Source organism: Pituophis catenifer, unplaced genomic scaffold (genome assembly GCF_029215685.1).
Source record: "Pituophis catenifer annectens isolate HBS135680 unplaced genomic scaffold, rPitCat1.0.hap2 SCAF_4, whole genome shotgun sequence".
Classification (NCBI taxonomy): domain Eukaryota; kingdom Metazoa; phylum Chordata; class Lepidosauria; order Squamata; family Colubridae; genus Pituophis; species Pituophis catenifer.
The window spans coordinates 109,724,085-109,742,628 of record NW_027256884.1 but is presented as its reverse complement, the minus strand read 5'-3'; the positions used below and the strand labels follow the sequence as shown (position 1 = coordinate 109,742,628).

Below are 18,544 nucleotides of genomic sequence, written 5' to 3'. Positions count from 1 at the left end.
CCCCTTTGTTATGTGGCACTGAGTTGAGGAACATAACAGGAAGTTCAACGTAGCAGGAACGGGATACTTCAGAAAGAAATGTATGTGGTAAGAGAAGAATGAATGTTGATTGAACGTAAAAGGGGATGACCAGTATGAAAGAAGCACATTCAGATGATTTAATCATACAGAAGGGCTGAACAAGGATTGGACCCTAAAACAAATATATGAGAGAAGAGAGAACAGAGTGAGAGGAAGGGAAAAAAAAAGTCATGGTTGGATAGAGTTGATGGAATTCTTAAAAAGAAAATGACAAGAAATGTAAAGAACAAAAGGCCAATACAAAGTGGTATATGAACATGGTACAATCAAGAATGAAAAGCTAAGGTGAGATATGATAAATGGTGTTTACATAAAACTAGATTAAGGTATATTTCTTTTCGTTTGCTTACTACCACTTTGTACATGGCATGTTGGTGATGGGTATGTATGTAACCTGCTTGTTGTACTGAGGTCTCCTTTTTCTGAAGCAGTTATTTTAGTATACATTTATTCAAATAAAAATCATCCCAAATATGTGAATGCTGCACAAACATGCTTAAGTTCTTATCTTTCTATAAAGAAAAAAAAAACCATTTTACTTTTCAAGTAAAGCATTTATTTGATATACACATTTTTTTTTACAAATGCCATCTTTTATGTACACTGTCAATACATTCAAAAACTTCCAGAATATTCTTCTCTGTTATTCAGAATCCATAAAGAATGTTTCAAAGTCTTGATCTAAGTCTGATACAAGGGCTTCCACAAACTCTTCCACTGATGGTTGCTTCTGTAGCATACCTAGGAAATATCAAAGGGAGATAAACTCAGAATGAATCTAATGTTGATTCTAAACACTTGATAAAAATTAACCATAACTGAAAGTAGAATAAGTCCCACCACAGTGAATTGCCCTAACAAAGCTGCCCGGGTCTTCTGCCTTGAAACCTGGAATCAGGGAATTGAATTGGAAATACCAAATTATCAACAGTTAACACTTTATTCCCCAAATAGCAACAAGGAATTAAATCTATTATTTTCAAAAGAAATGTTAAGAACTTTCCTTCCTCTTGAACTATTCATTCTTCCTCCAAATATTTATCTTGCAATTCAATTTTCTAGAAACATGCAGTATTCAGATCCAAATCTGGAAAGTGGGCTTTGGATTTGATGTCATTCCTCCATCCCTCTCTCCCGATTTCTATCACTGCTTATTCATGGTAGTAACTCTAGAGCAGGGGGTCTCCAACCCAGAATCCCTCAGCCAGCAAAGCTGAGGGAGTTTAAGTCCACAAGCAAAGCTGGCTGAGGAATTCTGGGAGCTGAAGTCCATAAGTCTTAATGTTGCCAAGGTTGGAGACCTCTGCTCTAGACAGCATACGAAGTTTAAAACAACAATTTAAATAATCCAAATTGTAAATGACTGAAATCACAAGCAGCAATTCCAATTTATACTGAGGCAACATTAACCAGCAGAGTTCAAATGTTTGGAGGAAGAGATGGGTTTTTAACATCTTGTGTTGTGAAAAACTAAGAACGTTAGGGCCGTTCATTATTTCCAGAGACGTGCTTACAAGGCATGACTCCTAAATCCAACAAGATGATATTGTTTCATGGACGGGACATGGAGCAGGCCTTACCTACTAAATCTGGTGGGCAGGTGGAAACCTGCCAATAGTTCTTTAAAAGAAGTTATGTCTTTTCTGGGCTTAAAAATATACATTAGATTGAAGGTGCCAATAAAGAATACTTTTAGGAATACCATACAAATCTGCAATCCTCATTCATGTTCACTAGGTGAACAAGCCACCTCAACAGTTCTTTTGTGCTCATCAGTCACTTTTGCATTCAATCTACATTCCTTCAGCAACAATTCATTCTTAACCTTTCTGTTCTTGTTTTTCCATGCAAACTTCCTCCCACTGCATTCAACATTTATGTTCGTCTTGACATATTCCACTCTTCTATATGACTAAGTGGGCAGAAGTACATTCTTATACACGGCTATTTTCATTCCTTCTGGTAAACATTCTTTCTTTTCTACAGACTATATACCACCCACATCCTTGCTACAACATCTGCACATCACACAGTTTTTTCATCTCTTTCTCATCTTCCATAAACATTCCGCCAAAGTACACAGGTTCATCTACTCGCTCTAGTTTCCTGCCATTTATATATAGTTTGCAATACTTTACCTCATTTTCCACTTCAAGCAAAGCTACTTTACTCCTTGATACTTCGATGATCCAATATAGATAGTCATCAACTGACGACCACAATTGAGCCCAAAATTTCCATGCTAAGCAAGGCGGTTAAGTGAGTTCTGCCTTCTTTTATGACCTTTTTTTTTTTTTTTTGCCACAGTTGTTAAGCAAATCACTGCAGTTGATAAGTGAATCATGCGGTCATTAAGGCTTCCCGCGCTGACTTTGCTTGTCTGAAGCTGGCGGGGAAGGTTACCATGAAAACTGCAGGGACTAGTCCAGGTGTTTGCAAGGAGTCAAAACTGGTATGAAGACATGCCAGTCCCTACATCCCTCCTCACCTCAGAAAAAGTCAGACAGGAAATGGGCCTGCCACTCAGGGACGTTTCTCTTCACTGGTTCCAGAAGGTTTCATATGTCGGGACGGCAAAGGCCGCATACAGAACAAATTCCCTCATACATCAGGGGTGAAATCCAGCAGGTTCTAACAGGTTCTGGAGAACCAGTAGCAGCAATTTTGAGTAGTTCGGAGAACTGGCAAATACCACCTCTGGCTGGCCCCAGAGTGAGGTGGGAATGGAGGTTTTGCAATATCCTTCCCCTGCCACCCCCACCAAGCCATGCCCACAGAACCGGTAGGGAAAAAAATTGGATTTCACTCCTGTCATACATGATACAAAAACCCTCATGACATGAGGTTTTGATACACAAAATAACTTAGAATTTCCAGGGCTGCCTTCTGTGGAGAAAAGAGAGCTTTCCCATAAACAAAACAGGCTAGCAGGATCAGCAAAGCCACTTTCAGAACAGAACAGCCAACCTGAATACTTGTAGCATCTCTTCTCTTTGCATTAATTACTATCTGGCTTGGAAGCATTCTTAGTCACGCCAAATGTGTGGGCAGAGTTAATTTAAAACAGCCTTCACGCTAATGCTGTCGGTGTCTGTCCTAATCTCAGTGACTTCATGATGCAATCTCCATTCTTTTATATTTGTAAGATAAGAGGCATAATTTGCATCGAGGCATGCATTTTGTCACTGCACCTATGGCTAATACATATCACTTAACACTAAGAAAAAAGTCAAACAGCCTCCTTCAATAGTTTATAGAATATTCTTAAATTTTGTTGCATCCAGAGATGGTATTTTCCAACTGCAACTTAAGTTAAACTGTCATTTAAATTGCTTCTCTGCTTTTTTTTTTAGCTGAGAATGCTGGGAAACGATGCACTGGTCTTTGTAGTTTAAACAATCAATGGTGATTCAGAACATCTGCTCTTTTATATATAGAAGGAAAAGACACAGCCTAACACACACACACACACACACACACACACACACACACACGCCTTTCTTGTGTCATTAACATTTTTAAAAGTTACATTAGGAAAATTCTGATATTGTTTAACATTAGAGAAACAAACTTTACAAAAACACTGCTTCTCTCTGATGTGAATCATCCCTTTAGAACTGCCAACATAAATATAATTTTAGTACACAATTTAGAGTAGTAGTACCTAGTAAATCGCTCAACATGCCTCGGACATTTGGTTTTCTTTCGCCAATTCTTCTTCTCCTTCTAGTAATACTACGGAATGCTTTTAGCCAAACTGAAATCTTCCACTGAAGCCTTTAATATGTATCTACAAGAGTCAACTAGCTTCAATATGCATTTTTGTGTGTACAATAGTGCTCCCAAAAAGAAACAAGAAACACTGAGAGAAGATCTCAATGCAACTTGGAAGTTTATAATAGAGGAGTTCTTGCTAAAGTTTTGGTGAAACACAAGTTTAATTAAGCGAAATACACACCTTGCTAATGGTAACAATAAAGCCTATAACATCCTGAAGATGTTTTAAAGGATAAATAATGCAAGTTAAAAAACAAACCACAAAATAAAATGTAGCCAGACATTTTAAACTTCATTTATTAATAAACTTCATTTATTAAACATTGCAGTAAAAGGTGGCTATCCTATTATTTGGAAATTTTGTAATTATGCTGGTCCCACTATTATGACTAAGTTACTACTTACTGATGCTTAATGGCAAAGGTAAAATATCCATTACATCTTCTAAATATACCTTTTAAGTAAACTGAACTAACCTGTACTTAGTAGGTAACATTGCGAGTATCAAAATATCTACCAGCAATTGAGTATAGAGTATAGAAGTAAAGAGCTGTGCTCAACAACTAGCCATTTTTTAATTTTATTTCTGAATTTATATCCCTCATCCTGGCTTCACTGGGGTAAAAGACATTAAGTCCCTGCTCTTGATAAGGAAGGGGGAAATAACCAACAACCATAGAGCCGTGGTGCTGCAGTATTGCAGGGCTAATTCACCCTCACTCCAGGAGTTCAATTCTTGAGTGGCTCAAGGTTGATTCAGTCTTCCACCCTTCCGAGGTCGGTAAAATGAGGACCCTGATATGCTGGGGCAATATGCTGACTCTGTAAACTGCTTAGAGAGAGTTGTAAAAGCACTGTGAAGCGGTATATAAGTCTAAGTGCTATTATTATTGCTATGGCATTACAACATTAGAAAAAACGAGAAAAATGAGAATGATGCTGGAAGACTACCATATGCTATCCCTAAATAACGGTAACTGAAGCCATCTCATTCTGTGGTTTCTAAAAGGGATAGATTGTCCCTGGAGAATAAGAATTGATGGCTAGAGCATTTTTAAAAAGCAAATTTTCATAAGGTTTTTTTTTAAAAAGTACAATTGTCAGGTTTCGATGTCGTCTCAAATAAAATAAATTGCATTTCCAAACAGATAGTCTTTGAAGAAATCTTTATTTTATTAAGCACGACAACCTGTCCCCGATCGTGGCGTAGCCAACTCTGACTTCCTGACCCCAAACCTTCCCTTTCCATTCCCCAATTCTCTGCTTTTCATTGGCCTTCTTCCAAATCACTCTCCCCATATCTACTACTTAAGCTCCCAGGAATGTCCCCCCTCCAATCTCATCTCCTAGGGGATATTATCTTCAAGGAAAATAAGTAGGTGAAATGTCAAGCATCCTCTTGCCAGCTGCCCCCTCTTCTCCTTCTTATGTCAGCACTAGAGTAAATGCAGGTTGAAATGCTGACAACAATTGAAATCATGCTAAATTACAAACCATGGTCATTCCTAAATATATATTGAGGAAACGCAATAAAAGGGTAACAATATTTATATTACCTTGAACCATGAGCACCGGTTCTTTGCCACCACCATGTGCCAGCATTTCTTTCCGATAACGTTCACCCATTGCTCTGAAGGAAGAGAGAGCATTATGGTTCCAATTATCTGCAATCACAACCAGTTCAGCTTCCTGTCATACCTCTCTCCAAGTTCCTCACTAAACTAGCAAGAAACCAAGTATCTAATTATTTAGATTTTACATCTCTTATACTCCATTCCAGAAAAGCACTCAATAAATAAATTTATACTAGAGCACAGTAGGCAAATTACAACAAATTAGTGGTGCCCTGGAAACATCCAGAGGAAATTAATGAAGACAAATGGTAGCTCCTGACCATTTGACATGCTGATTGTAACTGATGGCAATTGTATTAAAGAATGGAAGCATCACAGATCGCTCACTCTGGACCCATGGGTTTAAATGAGGAGTGGATAGCTCACACATGGAACTTGACATGGGAAGTGTCTGTATGTGAACCAACATGTTATCTGGAAAGGTTAAGTGTATGTACTGTACTAAGGATAAAATGATATAGTCATATGGGAAAGGCCACTGAGTGCAGTCTCCTGCTCCATACAGGAATCCAGAGCAAAATATCTCAGGTGGCTGAGAAACCTCCATTAATTCTCTGGGAGTTTGTTTCCACTCTTGAACTGCTCTTACTGTTCAGAAGTTTTTTCTAATCTGCTTTTCTGCAATTTAAATACATTATACTATATCTCAGACTCTGGAAGTTGAAGAAGAGGTCCTGACCACCTTCTATATGACATCCTTCTCATTACTCGTCTAAATATATCCATATCCTTCAATCCTCCTTGGAAGCTTCACTTCCTAATTCTCTGATCATCCTTGTTGCTTCCTCTGAATATGGTTCCAGCTTGTTTGAACTCTTCTTAAAGTATATTACTCAGAACTGAACATCAGATTTAAGCTGTATCCTGATCATTAAAGAATATAGTAGAACTATTACTTCTCATGCTTTTGGAAATTATACTTCTATTGATGCACCTTCAAATTATATTTGCTTTCATTAGCAGCTACAATATGCTGCTGATTTGTATTCAGTGTGCAGTCACTGAGCAGTCCAAGTTTTTTTTCCCCCTCAGGGACTACTATCAAACCAGATATCTTTTCTTAGTAAGGGAACTGCTGATGGCTATCACAAATCCTTAATCTTTTAACTTTTAACAGTAAAGGCAATGTCCCTACAATGTCCCCATTGTATGCTGCATAATTACAAAGTCTATTTCTATTTTCAGCAGGAAAAACAGAAGGAAAAGCAATGTTGGAAGATTATAAAATCCAATATGGTGGAAGCATCAGGCACCCACCTTGACAGAACTGACTAAGCTTGGGTGTCCCCTACTTTAAGGAGGCCAACTTGGGCACAGTGCAGTGACAGATCTTCTCAATGGTTGCCCCATTCTTCAGAACACATAATTTCACGAGATATGCTTGGACCCTTCCTTCCCTGCATTCCATAAAAAAACTAAAGAGTATTTTATTCCTTTGGTTCTGGGTTACCTGTATGGATATATGTATTTATTGTTTTTTGTAAACTTTCCAGAATCTCCATGGACCGGATATTCAAAATAGCACGAATGAGACTCTCAGTTTAACTCATTTCTCAGCAGATCTGAGCAGCGGAAGAATCCTATCACACCCTATATGTCTGTATATACCAGCTGAGGTTCCAAAGTGTTTTTCTTCTTGAATTTCTGCCATATCCAGAGGTGTAGTGCATTTGTGCATCTACATAAACCAATGCCACAATAGGTCCCGATCTCAACTCAACTTGCACTAAATACTTTACTCCTGGGTTTGATAAAAATATTGTAACAAAAAAAAGAAGAAGAACAGTATAGATGAAACAGTTCAATGATACCTGGAGGTTAATCAACACTTCTTTTTTTTTTAAAAAAGTGCAGTGGTCTGCATTTTACTTTATACCTGTTGAATGGATCCTGTGCAAAGCACTGCTTCCATACCATAGATGATACAGCCCTAGACATGAGATAGGAATAATATTTAGCACCATATCCCACAAGATGGCTGAATCGGAGTTGCCAGGCCTGTAACATGAAACAAAGTTAAAAAGGAAATTGTAATTCTCAATTATTTTTGCTCTGAAACTAAAGTAACCATTTATAATTCACACACATGAACATACTGTATGTCAGTCATTCTTAAACTAATTATTATTATTTTTTTTAAAAAAAAAGTCACTTTGCAAGTTAGAGATGCCATTTTGTTTTATCTCGTATGAATGCTGCAAATACCGAAAACTTACAGTAGAGGTAGATCTTTGCTACCATTCAAAGAACATCTTCCCACTTATCCAAATACAAACATGGAAATAAATTATTGTCAGCCCTTCAAAGGAGGCCAGGTCAGGGAAGACACTTCACAAGGATTATGGAAATTCTACTTTATCATTGTAGGTTATAAAAACAGAATCTTGCCATAGTTTTCCTCTAATTCCTCTTATACCAAATGAAATCATGCCTTTTTTCTTTCCCAGGACTGAATTAGTACTTTCTCTTACAAGTTCTAACAATTCTAATAATTCATATCTTCCTTAGTCAAGCGACGTCTACGCTGGCTGGGGCATGTCGTGAGAATGGCTGATGGTCGGATTCTGAAAGATCTCCTGTATGGAGCATTAGTACAGGGAAAGCGCCTCAGAGGGAGACCATAGCTGCGATATAAAGATATCTGCAAAAGGGACCTAAAGGTCCTGGGAATGGACATTAATAACTGGGAAACCTTGACCTCTGATAGTTCAGCTTGAAGGCTAAAGACGTAGCATGGCCTTCTCCAATTTGAAGAGACACTTGTTCGTCAGGCTGAGGCAAAGAGGCAGTCCTGGAACCAGTGAAATCTGGGGGCTGGGCAGGGGACAAAATGTATCTGCCCTCAGTGTGGAAGGGATTGCTACTCTCAAATTGGCCTTTTTAGTCACACTAGATGCTGTTTTAGGACCTCTTTCCAGAGCACGATACCATAGTCTCTTGAGAGTGAAGGATGCCAATGTGTCCCTTTGTCAAGGAAATCTTTCCATTCCTGTACAAATGTGTATCTGTTAATTTTAATATTAATTGTCTGTAATGGATTCATTCTCCGTTTCTGTTTTAAGTACTGCTAATATCATTTCTGAGCAGTGTTTAAAAAGCCAGTAAGGTATCTCTAGGGCAGTGAGGGCTAACCTTTTTGCCGTTGCGTGCCAAAAGTGGGGGTTTCGGGGGGGGTCGTGGGTGCGTGTGCCCACATCCATAATTCAATGCACCCCACCCTCCCGTGCATGTGCACGTGACCCCCCCCACTTCCCCCTGCTTTTGGCACGTGATGGCATGGTGGGCCCGGTAGGCCCGTTTTTTCCCCGTCCCCAGGCTCCAGAGGCTTTCTAGGAGCCTGGGGAGGGCAAAAACAGCCTTCCCCATCCCCCCCGGAGGCCTTCCTGGAGGCCGGAAACAGCCAGTTTCCCAACTTCTGGTGGGACCGGAAGGCCTGAAAATCAGTTGGCTGGTGCGCGCATGCGCGCTGGAGCTAAGCTAGGGCAACACTCGTGTGCCCACCAATATGGCTCCACGTGCCACCTGTGGCACCCGTGCCATAGGTTTGCCATCACGGCTCTAGGGCAATGTTTCTCAACATTGGTGACTTTAAAATGTGTGTTCAAGCTGGCTGGAGATTCTGGGAGTTGAAGTCCATACATCTTAATGTTGCCAAGATTGAAAAACACTGCTATAGGGGGGAAAAGGAACACTTAATTGTTAAAAGTAGATTTAACCAAGGGAGAGGGGTGGCTAAGAAATATGATTTATATATATTATACAAATACATATATAGGTTGAAATAATGAAATAATCCTAAAAATTCCAATAATGTCCAAGTAGTTTTTTAATTGGCTAATGAAAACAGAAGTTAGTGATTACTAATGGATTTAATTTCTGTTAAACAGAATCTACTGGCTATTGACAGCATATTTCATGCCTGATAATTTATGATAAATTTAAATTGGCATTAATAACAGAACTAAATTGTATGCATATTTGTGCATATACTGTACTGATAGTCCTTGACTTAAAACAGTTCGATTAGTGACCGTTCAAAGTTTCAATGGCACTGAAAAAGTGACTTATAACCGTTTTTCACACTTATGACCATCCCCATGTCATGTGATCAAAATTCAGATGCTTGGCAATTGGTTCTTATTTATAACGTGTCATGTGATCACCTTTGGCAACTTTCTGACAAGCAAAGTCAATAGAGAAGCCAGATTCACTTAACAACTGTGTAACTAACTTAACAACTGCAATGATTCACTTAACAATTGTGGCAAGAAAGGCCGTAAAATGGGGCAAACTCATTTAACAAATGTTTCACTTAGCAACATAAATTTTGGACTCAATTGTGGTTGTAAGTTAAGGACAACCTGTACACACCTATCATATGCATTAATACTAGCTAATTAATCAGCTTTTCTTTTTGTAAAATAGAAAAACGGTTAATCAAAATCTTGTTACTTAGATGGAATGCTGCACCATCCTATTATTTGGAACTTGCTCTCAATAGTTTCCAAATAAACTAGCACAACTCTATCCCGTGATAAAACTCTACCATTTTTCTCAAATAGTCACTGGTCTTGTTTTTATAAAATGCTTGCTCTTCTAAAATAAAGTATTCCTTATGTTCTACCAACAAACAACTATTCTTTCTATAATTGCTTGCAGGCTGCATGCAACATAAAAAGAAGACATTAAACAAAAAGCATATTTTAGCTTTCAAATTAAAATCAACATTTTTTTTCCTCCTCAAGTAACTTTCCTGAACCAGTGTCTGATAATATTTTCAGCTTCAACTTAGATTATTCTACATCTAGAGCAAAAATATTTTGGCAGCAGCATGTATACCCCCCCCCCCCCACTTTACCTAGTCTCTTTTCCCATAATACAAAACACACAGCAGATTTAAAATTAAGCAACAGAGTACAGTATGTAAGGGTTTTTTTTAAAGTTTTGATCTACAATAATCTTTTTCACCTGAGGGTTTAATGTTTCAATAGAGGAGAAGGTTTAATGTTTGCTGTATTGTTTGAACAGAACTGGGGTTCTGAATTATTTCTCAAATAGACTAACAAAATTGTGAAAGTATACTATTTTTTACAACTTTGGAGCCTGATAATGAATTATTTTGATCTTCCAAACAAGTGGTTTTCAAATGTTCCTCTTTGAGGAAGACACTCTTGCTTGAGAACAACCATAGAGCAGTGAACCTCTGCTCAAATTGAGACTTGCCTTCATCCCAAGTAAACTGACTAGACAAAGCTCAACCTGGCAGATTAATAAATTCCTTTTATTTTGTCTTAATCTTCCAAGAATACAAGAGTAGACCATTCTCTTATCAAGTGGGGCCGTGCATGTGCACAGATATGCACGCACTGGCTGGCCACTCACACGACCTGGTGATTAGACCACGGCCTGATAGTGGGCCGTGGCCCACAGGTTGGGGCCCCCTGATCTAAAGTGTTATGAACAAGGACAATTTTAAAACAAAAACAATATAAGAACATAAAGCTAGATTAGGCTAAGAATTTCTGCATGCAATTTTTTTTTTCAGTGCCTTACTACATGTCTCTGAGATGCCTTATGTCTAAGAATATTTACCCATGCAGTATGGCTCTATTACTTTTATCTTTCACATCTGTTCCTCTACCTTCCCTTATTGGCATTATTATTACTATGATTATTACTTTGATATTATTATTACTTTGTTGTTTTGCATGTGAGAGCTTACACATCGAAGACAAATTCCTTGTGTGACTACCACACTTGGCCAATGAAGTATTCTATAGGAAAGTTACTATATGCCTCTGAGACTCTGAGATGGAGGAGAGATCCTGCTTCTAACCCAGTAGAGTTAACTCTTTAAGACTAATTGCTCTTCCCCATCCTCCATAATTTTAGCCAATCCCCTTTTAAACTTATCCAAGTTAGTGATCATTACCATATATTGAGTTAATGAATTCCACAGGCTAATCCTGCACTGCATGAAGAAATAGTTTGTTTTGTCTGTTCTAACATCTTGAATATGTTAATGTTCAGTTCCTTTTTTCCAAACTAAAAAGTTCCAATCATTCTAGGTCCCATTCTTATAGGTAAGGTGTTATGGCCACTTGATTATTTGAATTACCTTCTTTCACACCTTTTCCAGCTCCAAAATAATATAAAGTACTTCTATTTATGGCCCTCTAAAACATAATATGACTCTGTCTTAGAAAAGCTCTATAGAAGTTTTAGTTTTTTTTAATGAAAGTGCATCTATAAAAATGTAAGACGATAAAATAATGTATTCCATTGAATTAATTTGTCAAAGATAACAAAAACCTGCTGATTTTGTTACCTACATAACTAGATTAGATTATTGGGGCTGAAATTTTACTTTTGAACTGCTCAAAAGTAGTTGTTAGGATTTAGACAGCATACAAATTAAAAAAAAATAATTAAAATACTTTTAACTTCATGCAGTTATTAAATGTGTCTCATCATTTAAAATAGCAAGAGAAGCATATATGTTTTAATGCTAAGAGAACAGTAAGACATTATTAATATTTTCACCAAATTCATATTTATAAAAGATGTCTGTAGCAACTAAAATAAAAGAGAGTCCTTTTAAATATAAAGACAAACAAATCTTCACACAAATATGAAGTTTTCTTTTGGATAAGAAACAGTATGATTGATTTGCTATTTTGTTAGTCTAGTGCTAACTAGATCAATCCGGAGCTCTGTTATCGGCTGCAGAGGCCTTTAATAAAGCCTTGCTGACTGCAGAAGAAATGGGCCAAGGTGTGCAAGGTCTGGCTGCAACTATCCAAAGTCAAAGAAGTTCCTGAAGGCCTCTGACAGCTAAAAGGAAGCCGTGGGCAACACTCACAAGTGAGGTGAGTCAGTGGACATCCCCCCCCCCGAAAATAAGACCTGGTGCTTTTTTTTTTAATGGCAAAAAAAATAAGACAGGGTCTTATTTTCAGGGAAACATGGGTAGCATTTTTCAAACTCCAAGTAAGTCATATAAGCTATTTTGCAAAAAACTGGAACAAATGAGACGAATCACATTACAGATAAATGCTTTGGGGAAGTGAACCAAGGCATAGGATATAAAAGCAAGACAAATTACAAAAAAAAAAATTGTAGAAGGCTCAGGATTATTTCCAAAGAGAATTAAGACTTTGAAGATTAAAATGGGCTTTTAAGATGTTAATATGAAATTAACATTTGAGGCCCTAAATCTCAATTTTCTTTATGCTCAACAGATTCCAAACTACAATCACTGCTTCTAACTCCATCACTTTCGCTTGTATACATGATAAAGAAGGAAACACATTTTAACTACTGAATAAAACACTGGCATTTTGTGATCTAGAAAACAAAATGGCCTGTTGCAAGTCATTCTTCTAATTTTATGAAAGCCTTGTGAACCCTGGCATTAGAAATTATCTAAGTGTTCTTTCTGTGTAGTTACAAGTCTGACATTGGGGTTTTTTTTGGACCTGATGTTAATAAGCAATTCTTTGTGATAACTGTGACTTTTGAAATCTAGTTTTTAAAATTAGATTATGCAGAGTAACAAAAAGAACATGTAATAACATGAGGATGAAAGAAATATTTATCTTCAGGACATATAATAGTGAACAAAGTTCTATGGTCACATTGATTTATCACGTATTTGTTGATTTGATTTAAAGTAATGTTATACTCAGTGCTCTTTAGACATACTTCTACTTTGCTCATTAACATTATTGCCTTTTAATAATGCAAAACTATGGTTACTCAAAAATAAATTTCACTGTAAGACTCAATCTCAGGTATAGGGAATTATAACTTAAAATCATATATAAAAATAATAGATGGAGTTCAAAAATAGAACTCTAAAAGAAGACTTTAAAAGACCCATGACATTTTGAAAAATGAGTCAAGAAAGAGATTAAAGGTTTCCATTTATAACGCTTCTCTGCTTTTATTAGCAACTCATAAATAAACCAAGTAGGACAAGAGACATAAATATTTTTGTAGTGGTTTATATTGGAGAAGAGGAAAGGAATTTCACATGCAGTTAAGCACTTAGGTGTTATTAGAAAGATACCATATGGGTCTTGAATACCAAAATATGCCAGTTATTATGGAGCACAGGATTGACATAACAAGAGTTGTTGGGATTTGAGACTCTTTACTGCTAGTGAGACTAGTTACCAGTATGTCCATTAGACCTCAATGAAACTTGAATTTTGTTAATTCAGTAGTCTACCCACTTGCCATGTGACTCTGGGCAGCTAACAAAAATCACCCACTTGGGACTCAGGAGCTGGGAGCTGGCCCATATACTATCTATGCTATGTGGTAGTGGCACAATGGTTAGAATGCAGTATTGCAGGCTAATTCTACCAACTGCCAGCAGTTTGATCCTGACCGGCTCAAGTTGATCCATCCTTCCATCCTTCTGAGGTCAGTAAAACGAGAACCCAGATTGTTGGGGGCAATATGTTGACTCTGTAAACTAATTAGAGAGGGCTGTAAAGTACTATGAAGTGGTATATAGTTCTACTACTTTAGTTCTACTACTATTGCTATGCTAATTTAATGGCTGCTGTGTTGTTTTCTGCTTTCTATACTTTAATATTTTTAAGAATGTTAACCAGAGATATGCGTTTGAGATGGACAGTCATGTAACTTGAAATAATAAATACCAAGTTTTAAAAAGTTTAAACACTAATAACAATGAAAACATCTTGTGCTTGAAGCAGGTCATACATCCGTAACAAATCAAACCAAATAAATTAGGTTCCCGTAACTTCTTGGCCCAATGCTGGGGGAAGATCCAGTTCTTCAATGCCTTACAAAAGGCAGGCAAAAGTAGAGACATCTGGGTCTCTCTATACAAAAGCCAGATGTGTCTATTCAGGAGTAAGCTTTACTGAACTCAATGTGACTTATAGTGAAAATACAGGATTGCAGTATTAATATTCTCTATATGGTGGTGTTATCTATAATGTACCTGTTTGGATGCAGAAATGAAAAGCTCTTCTTTGAGAAGAAGCCATCAGGATTTTGAAATTAATGTTAAATGTATGAAATGACACCTATAAAGCAGCCACCACAGAGTTTTTACAGAACATCCCACAAAGAGGCTTATCCCATAGTCACTTCATTATTTTTCTTCCTACACTCAGCTTCTTCAAGCTGGTTTTACCCTGTATTTTAAAATGACCCTGTTTAAAGTGAACATGCTTAACCAAAGCAGTAAATTAGAAGCATTCCAAAACTTAGTGTTATTTTCAAAACTGATTCAAAAAAATGCATTTTTTTGGAATTTCTGTTTCTGTAAACTGAATTGGCAACAATGTGTATTTGATTCTAAAATACCCCACCTGCTTTCTATAAAACATTAACAACTCAACCCCCACCCCTCCTACAAGATTACACGTAACTTTCTAAAAGTTCTCTCATTGATGTATGTCAGAGTATATCCCTTTGGATATTCTATGAAGTGTACATTAAAATGCAGAAAATAATGACTGGAAAAAAGGAAATGAAAGAGAATAACATGCATCCTGTGTTCCCCCTCCTTGAAATGTCTGTAGCATCCCAAGTGGTTCCCATTAACTTTGATAGGAATTTACTTAATCGGAATGCACTAAAAGTAAAACCGCAGAATGGGAGAAGTCAGGCAGTTCTTGAAATCCTAATTATGAGAATTTTAGGAAAACATACTCATTAAGAAATCATTACAAAATACTTACTTAATAGGATGTTGAATATGTCAGTAAAAGAAAATAACTTTATGCAGTTAACATGAAGATGATAATCGCTAACCTTTATTTTCTTAATTTTATGAGATATTGCTACTCACAGTGTCAGGAACATATGGCAATCCATAAAATTTCTCTTGTGTTTCCTTTAAAATCTCTGTGGTTGACTTTTTTAAAGGATGTTTCCCATGGTATATTTGATCCAAGACAGCATAAAAAACCTAGAGAAATATATTAATAGATAAATATCTACACTCAAATGCAGAGATCCAACAAACACCCACGCGCGCACACACACACACACACACACAGACTTGGAGCAAAATTTTTAAAAATACAGCTATAGTAGAATGTACTTCTTGGTTCTTCAGGAAAAATAATATTGAACAACTTACATTTACAATTATTTTGCTGAGGCATTCAAGTTTTCAAGATGAATCCCGTCTACCTCTATAGAACTGTACGTTTGATCTTTAAATACCATATTTTTGCATAAAGTATGTGTTTGCATGCCTGTATACTAGTATACTGTATACTAATCCTACCCTATTAGAAGTTTGGGTGATGAATAAAACTGCTGTTATTTTATATATCTGAAATAAATTATGGAATGATTTCTGAAATTAAGATTAAACTTCAGGTTACACACATTTAGTTTAATACTGATTTAACTGCACCCAGATATTTGAAATAAATCTAAGTAACCAATTATTAGCTCCATGCTCTGTGAAAGTTGGCAGAACATTATAACATGCCTTTGCTGGGACAAGTCATTTTGCTGGACAGCTTTTTATTTTTTGCTCCTAATGTCTGGAAGGCTATTAAATGTATCTGAGAACTTTCTTGATTTTTTTTTTTTTTTTTTTTTTTTTTGTGGATGGGGAAACAAAACTTAATACATTCGAGTGATTCAAGTATGCTTTTAAAATATCCCCATATTAAAAACAAACAAAAGAAAACAGCTAGAAATAGGTATGAGTTTTAATATAAAAAATAAACAGCAGTCCTAATCTGCCTAATCCAGAAATTATTTCTCTGATGATAAAAATAAAAACTAAGCACCTTTATCATGAATTTGGTATTCTACATTTCCTCAATCCAACTATGGATTTGGAAAAGAAATGAAGTGGAAATAGCGAAGAATTTAAAAGTATAATTATCTAAGACTTGATATCCTGCAGTGGCTTGGAAGGGACAAGCATGTAACCACAAATATGTTTCAGATTATCCTTGTTTTCTGCAGGATGAGGTGGATGACCTAGGCATAACTCTTAGTCATCCTGCAATTTCCAATGAAAGCTTACGCTGAAAGAACTGTCTCTTTGCCAAAAGAAAGTTTTTATGACTGTGCCATTATGACTCTCGTCCTCAAGGAAGTAAGGGCCAATTCCTTTCAGAATGGATTATTTTAAAGACAGCATATCTAGAGGGATGCGGTGGCTCAGTGGCTATGACGCTGAGCTTGTCGATTGAAAGGTCGGCAGTTCAACGGTTCGAATCCCTAGTGCTGCATAATGGGGTGAGCTCCCGTTACTTGTCCTAGCTTCTGCCAACCTGGCTGTTCGAAAGCACGTAAAAAATGCAAGTAGAAAAATAGGGACCACCTTTGGTGGGAAGGTAACAGCTTTCCGTGCGCCTTTCACATTTAGTCATGCTGGCCACATGACCACAGAGATGTCTTCGGACAGTGCTGGCTCTTCAGCTTTCAGCTTTGAAATGGAGATGAGCACTGCCCCCTAGAGTCGGGAATGATTACCACATATGTGCGAGGGGAACCTTTACCTTTACCTTTTATCTAGAAGAGCAAAAATCAGCATCTTCATTGGGACTTTAGGACAATAGATGGGTTCCTTGACTGGTCAGATTCATGCTATGAATCTGTTGTCGTCATCATTATCGCATTTTTCAGCCATCAGGGTGGGGTCCACTTTTCAGGTCAACAAGCACCATCCCATGCATAGATGCTTGTTCCCACCCTTTAAACTCTGTCAGAGGTTTTCTAAAGGCAGAGCTTTGGGAACATTTGCAAATTTGAGCAAGAGCCCTTCCTCTCCTTTGAAGTTAATGCTTCTTTAAAGTTGCTCACAAAAATAAGAATCATTTCATGTTGTCATCAACCTAATTACCTGAAGCAAACTGAATAGTCACTGAAACATAATGGACCTCCAAAGAGATTACTTGAGTGAAGTTAATCCAAACAACCACCACTAGTGTGTTAATGAGTTAGATGGGTTGGTTTTCAATCAATACTGGATGAAGTGACTGAAATGTGGATTATGTGATAGCTAATAAATCATGCATTCTCCCCACTCTCAACATTGCATATATATTTTTTTCACCAATTAGTATTACATTTAGTTATACTGAACAAGTGAAAAGGGGAGTTATTTTGAGATGATTTCCATCTCTACTGAACTTGTAATAATTTTTATTGCTTAATCTCCTCAAAAATTAACCTATTTTTTTCATTATTTCAGAATACAAAGTATTTTCATAAAACAATATTTGATGACACCTGTAATTTGTTATAAATGCACAAACAAATAAATAAAATGTAAACATTTCTAAAGGATTATATCAGTCCTGTTTAATTTTTAATTTTGTAAAACAACAAAGCTAGATTAACAAACCATCTAAATTCTCTCCTGCAATGTAAACAATCCCTGTTTCCTCTCCTTAGCGGATTATGTCTTATTACAAGAGCCTATAGTACAGTGGACTAAAGCACTGTTATTAACATCTGCTGCTTGCAATTACTGCAAGTTCAAATCTCACCAGGCTCAAGGTTTACTCAGCCTTCCATCCTTTCTAAGGTAGGTAAATTGAAGACCCAGATTGTGGGGGGCAATAAGCTGACTTTGTATAAATATACAAAAGTATGAAGGCTATTGCTTAACGCATTGTAAGCCGCCCTGAGTCTCCGGAGAAGGGCGGCATATTAATTAAAGCAATAATAATAATAATAATAATAATAATAATAATAATAATAATAATAATAATAATAATAATGTTGTTGTAAACTAGTGGTTTTCAAGACATTTTACTTAAGGGGCAAACAAATGAAGTGTCAATGTGCTATATGCTTATTTATTTGTATCTTACCTTTATTACTTTTACAAATAATTCAAGGAACATAGCCAGTATGCCTACCTCCTCCTATTTTCCCCACAACAACCACCCTGTGACGGGAATTGGGCAGAGAGAGACCAACTGGCCCAAATTCACCCAGCTGGCTTTCATTCCTAAAGTGGGATTTGAATTTACAGCCTATTTTGAATTAAGGGAGATTTTTATATATATATACAAAGACACTTCAGT

The 18,544-nt window shown here is 36.8% G+C and overlaps 1 protein-coding gene across 1 annotated transcript in view; it reads right to left on the bottom strand.

Annotated features, from left to right (window-relative positions):
- Positions 1-614: 614 nt before the first annotated feature.
- Positions 615-18,544, bottom strand: part of MIPEP (mitochondrial intermediate peptidase) — a 59,275-nt gene continuing 41,345 nt past the window's right edge. The window contains exons 16-19 of the mRNA XM_070943902.1: positions 15,328-15,447; positions 7,369-7,490; positions 5,415-5,488; positions 615-822 (exon numbers count right to left, since the gene is read on the bottom strand). Of these exons, the coding sequence (XP_070800003.1) occupies positions 725-822; positions 5,415-5,488; positions 7,369-7,490; positions 15,328-15,447 (414 nt within the window). The 3' untranslated portion in view covers positions 615-724. The remainder of the gene's footprint in view (positions 823-5,414; positions 5,489-7,368; positions 7,491-15,327; positions 15,448-18,544) is intronic.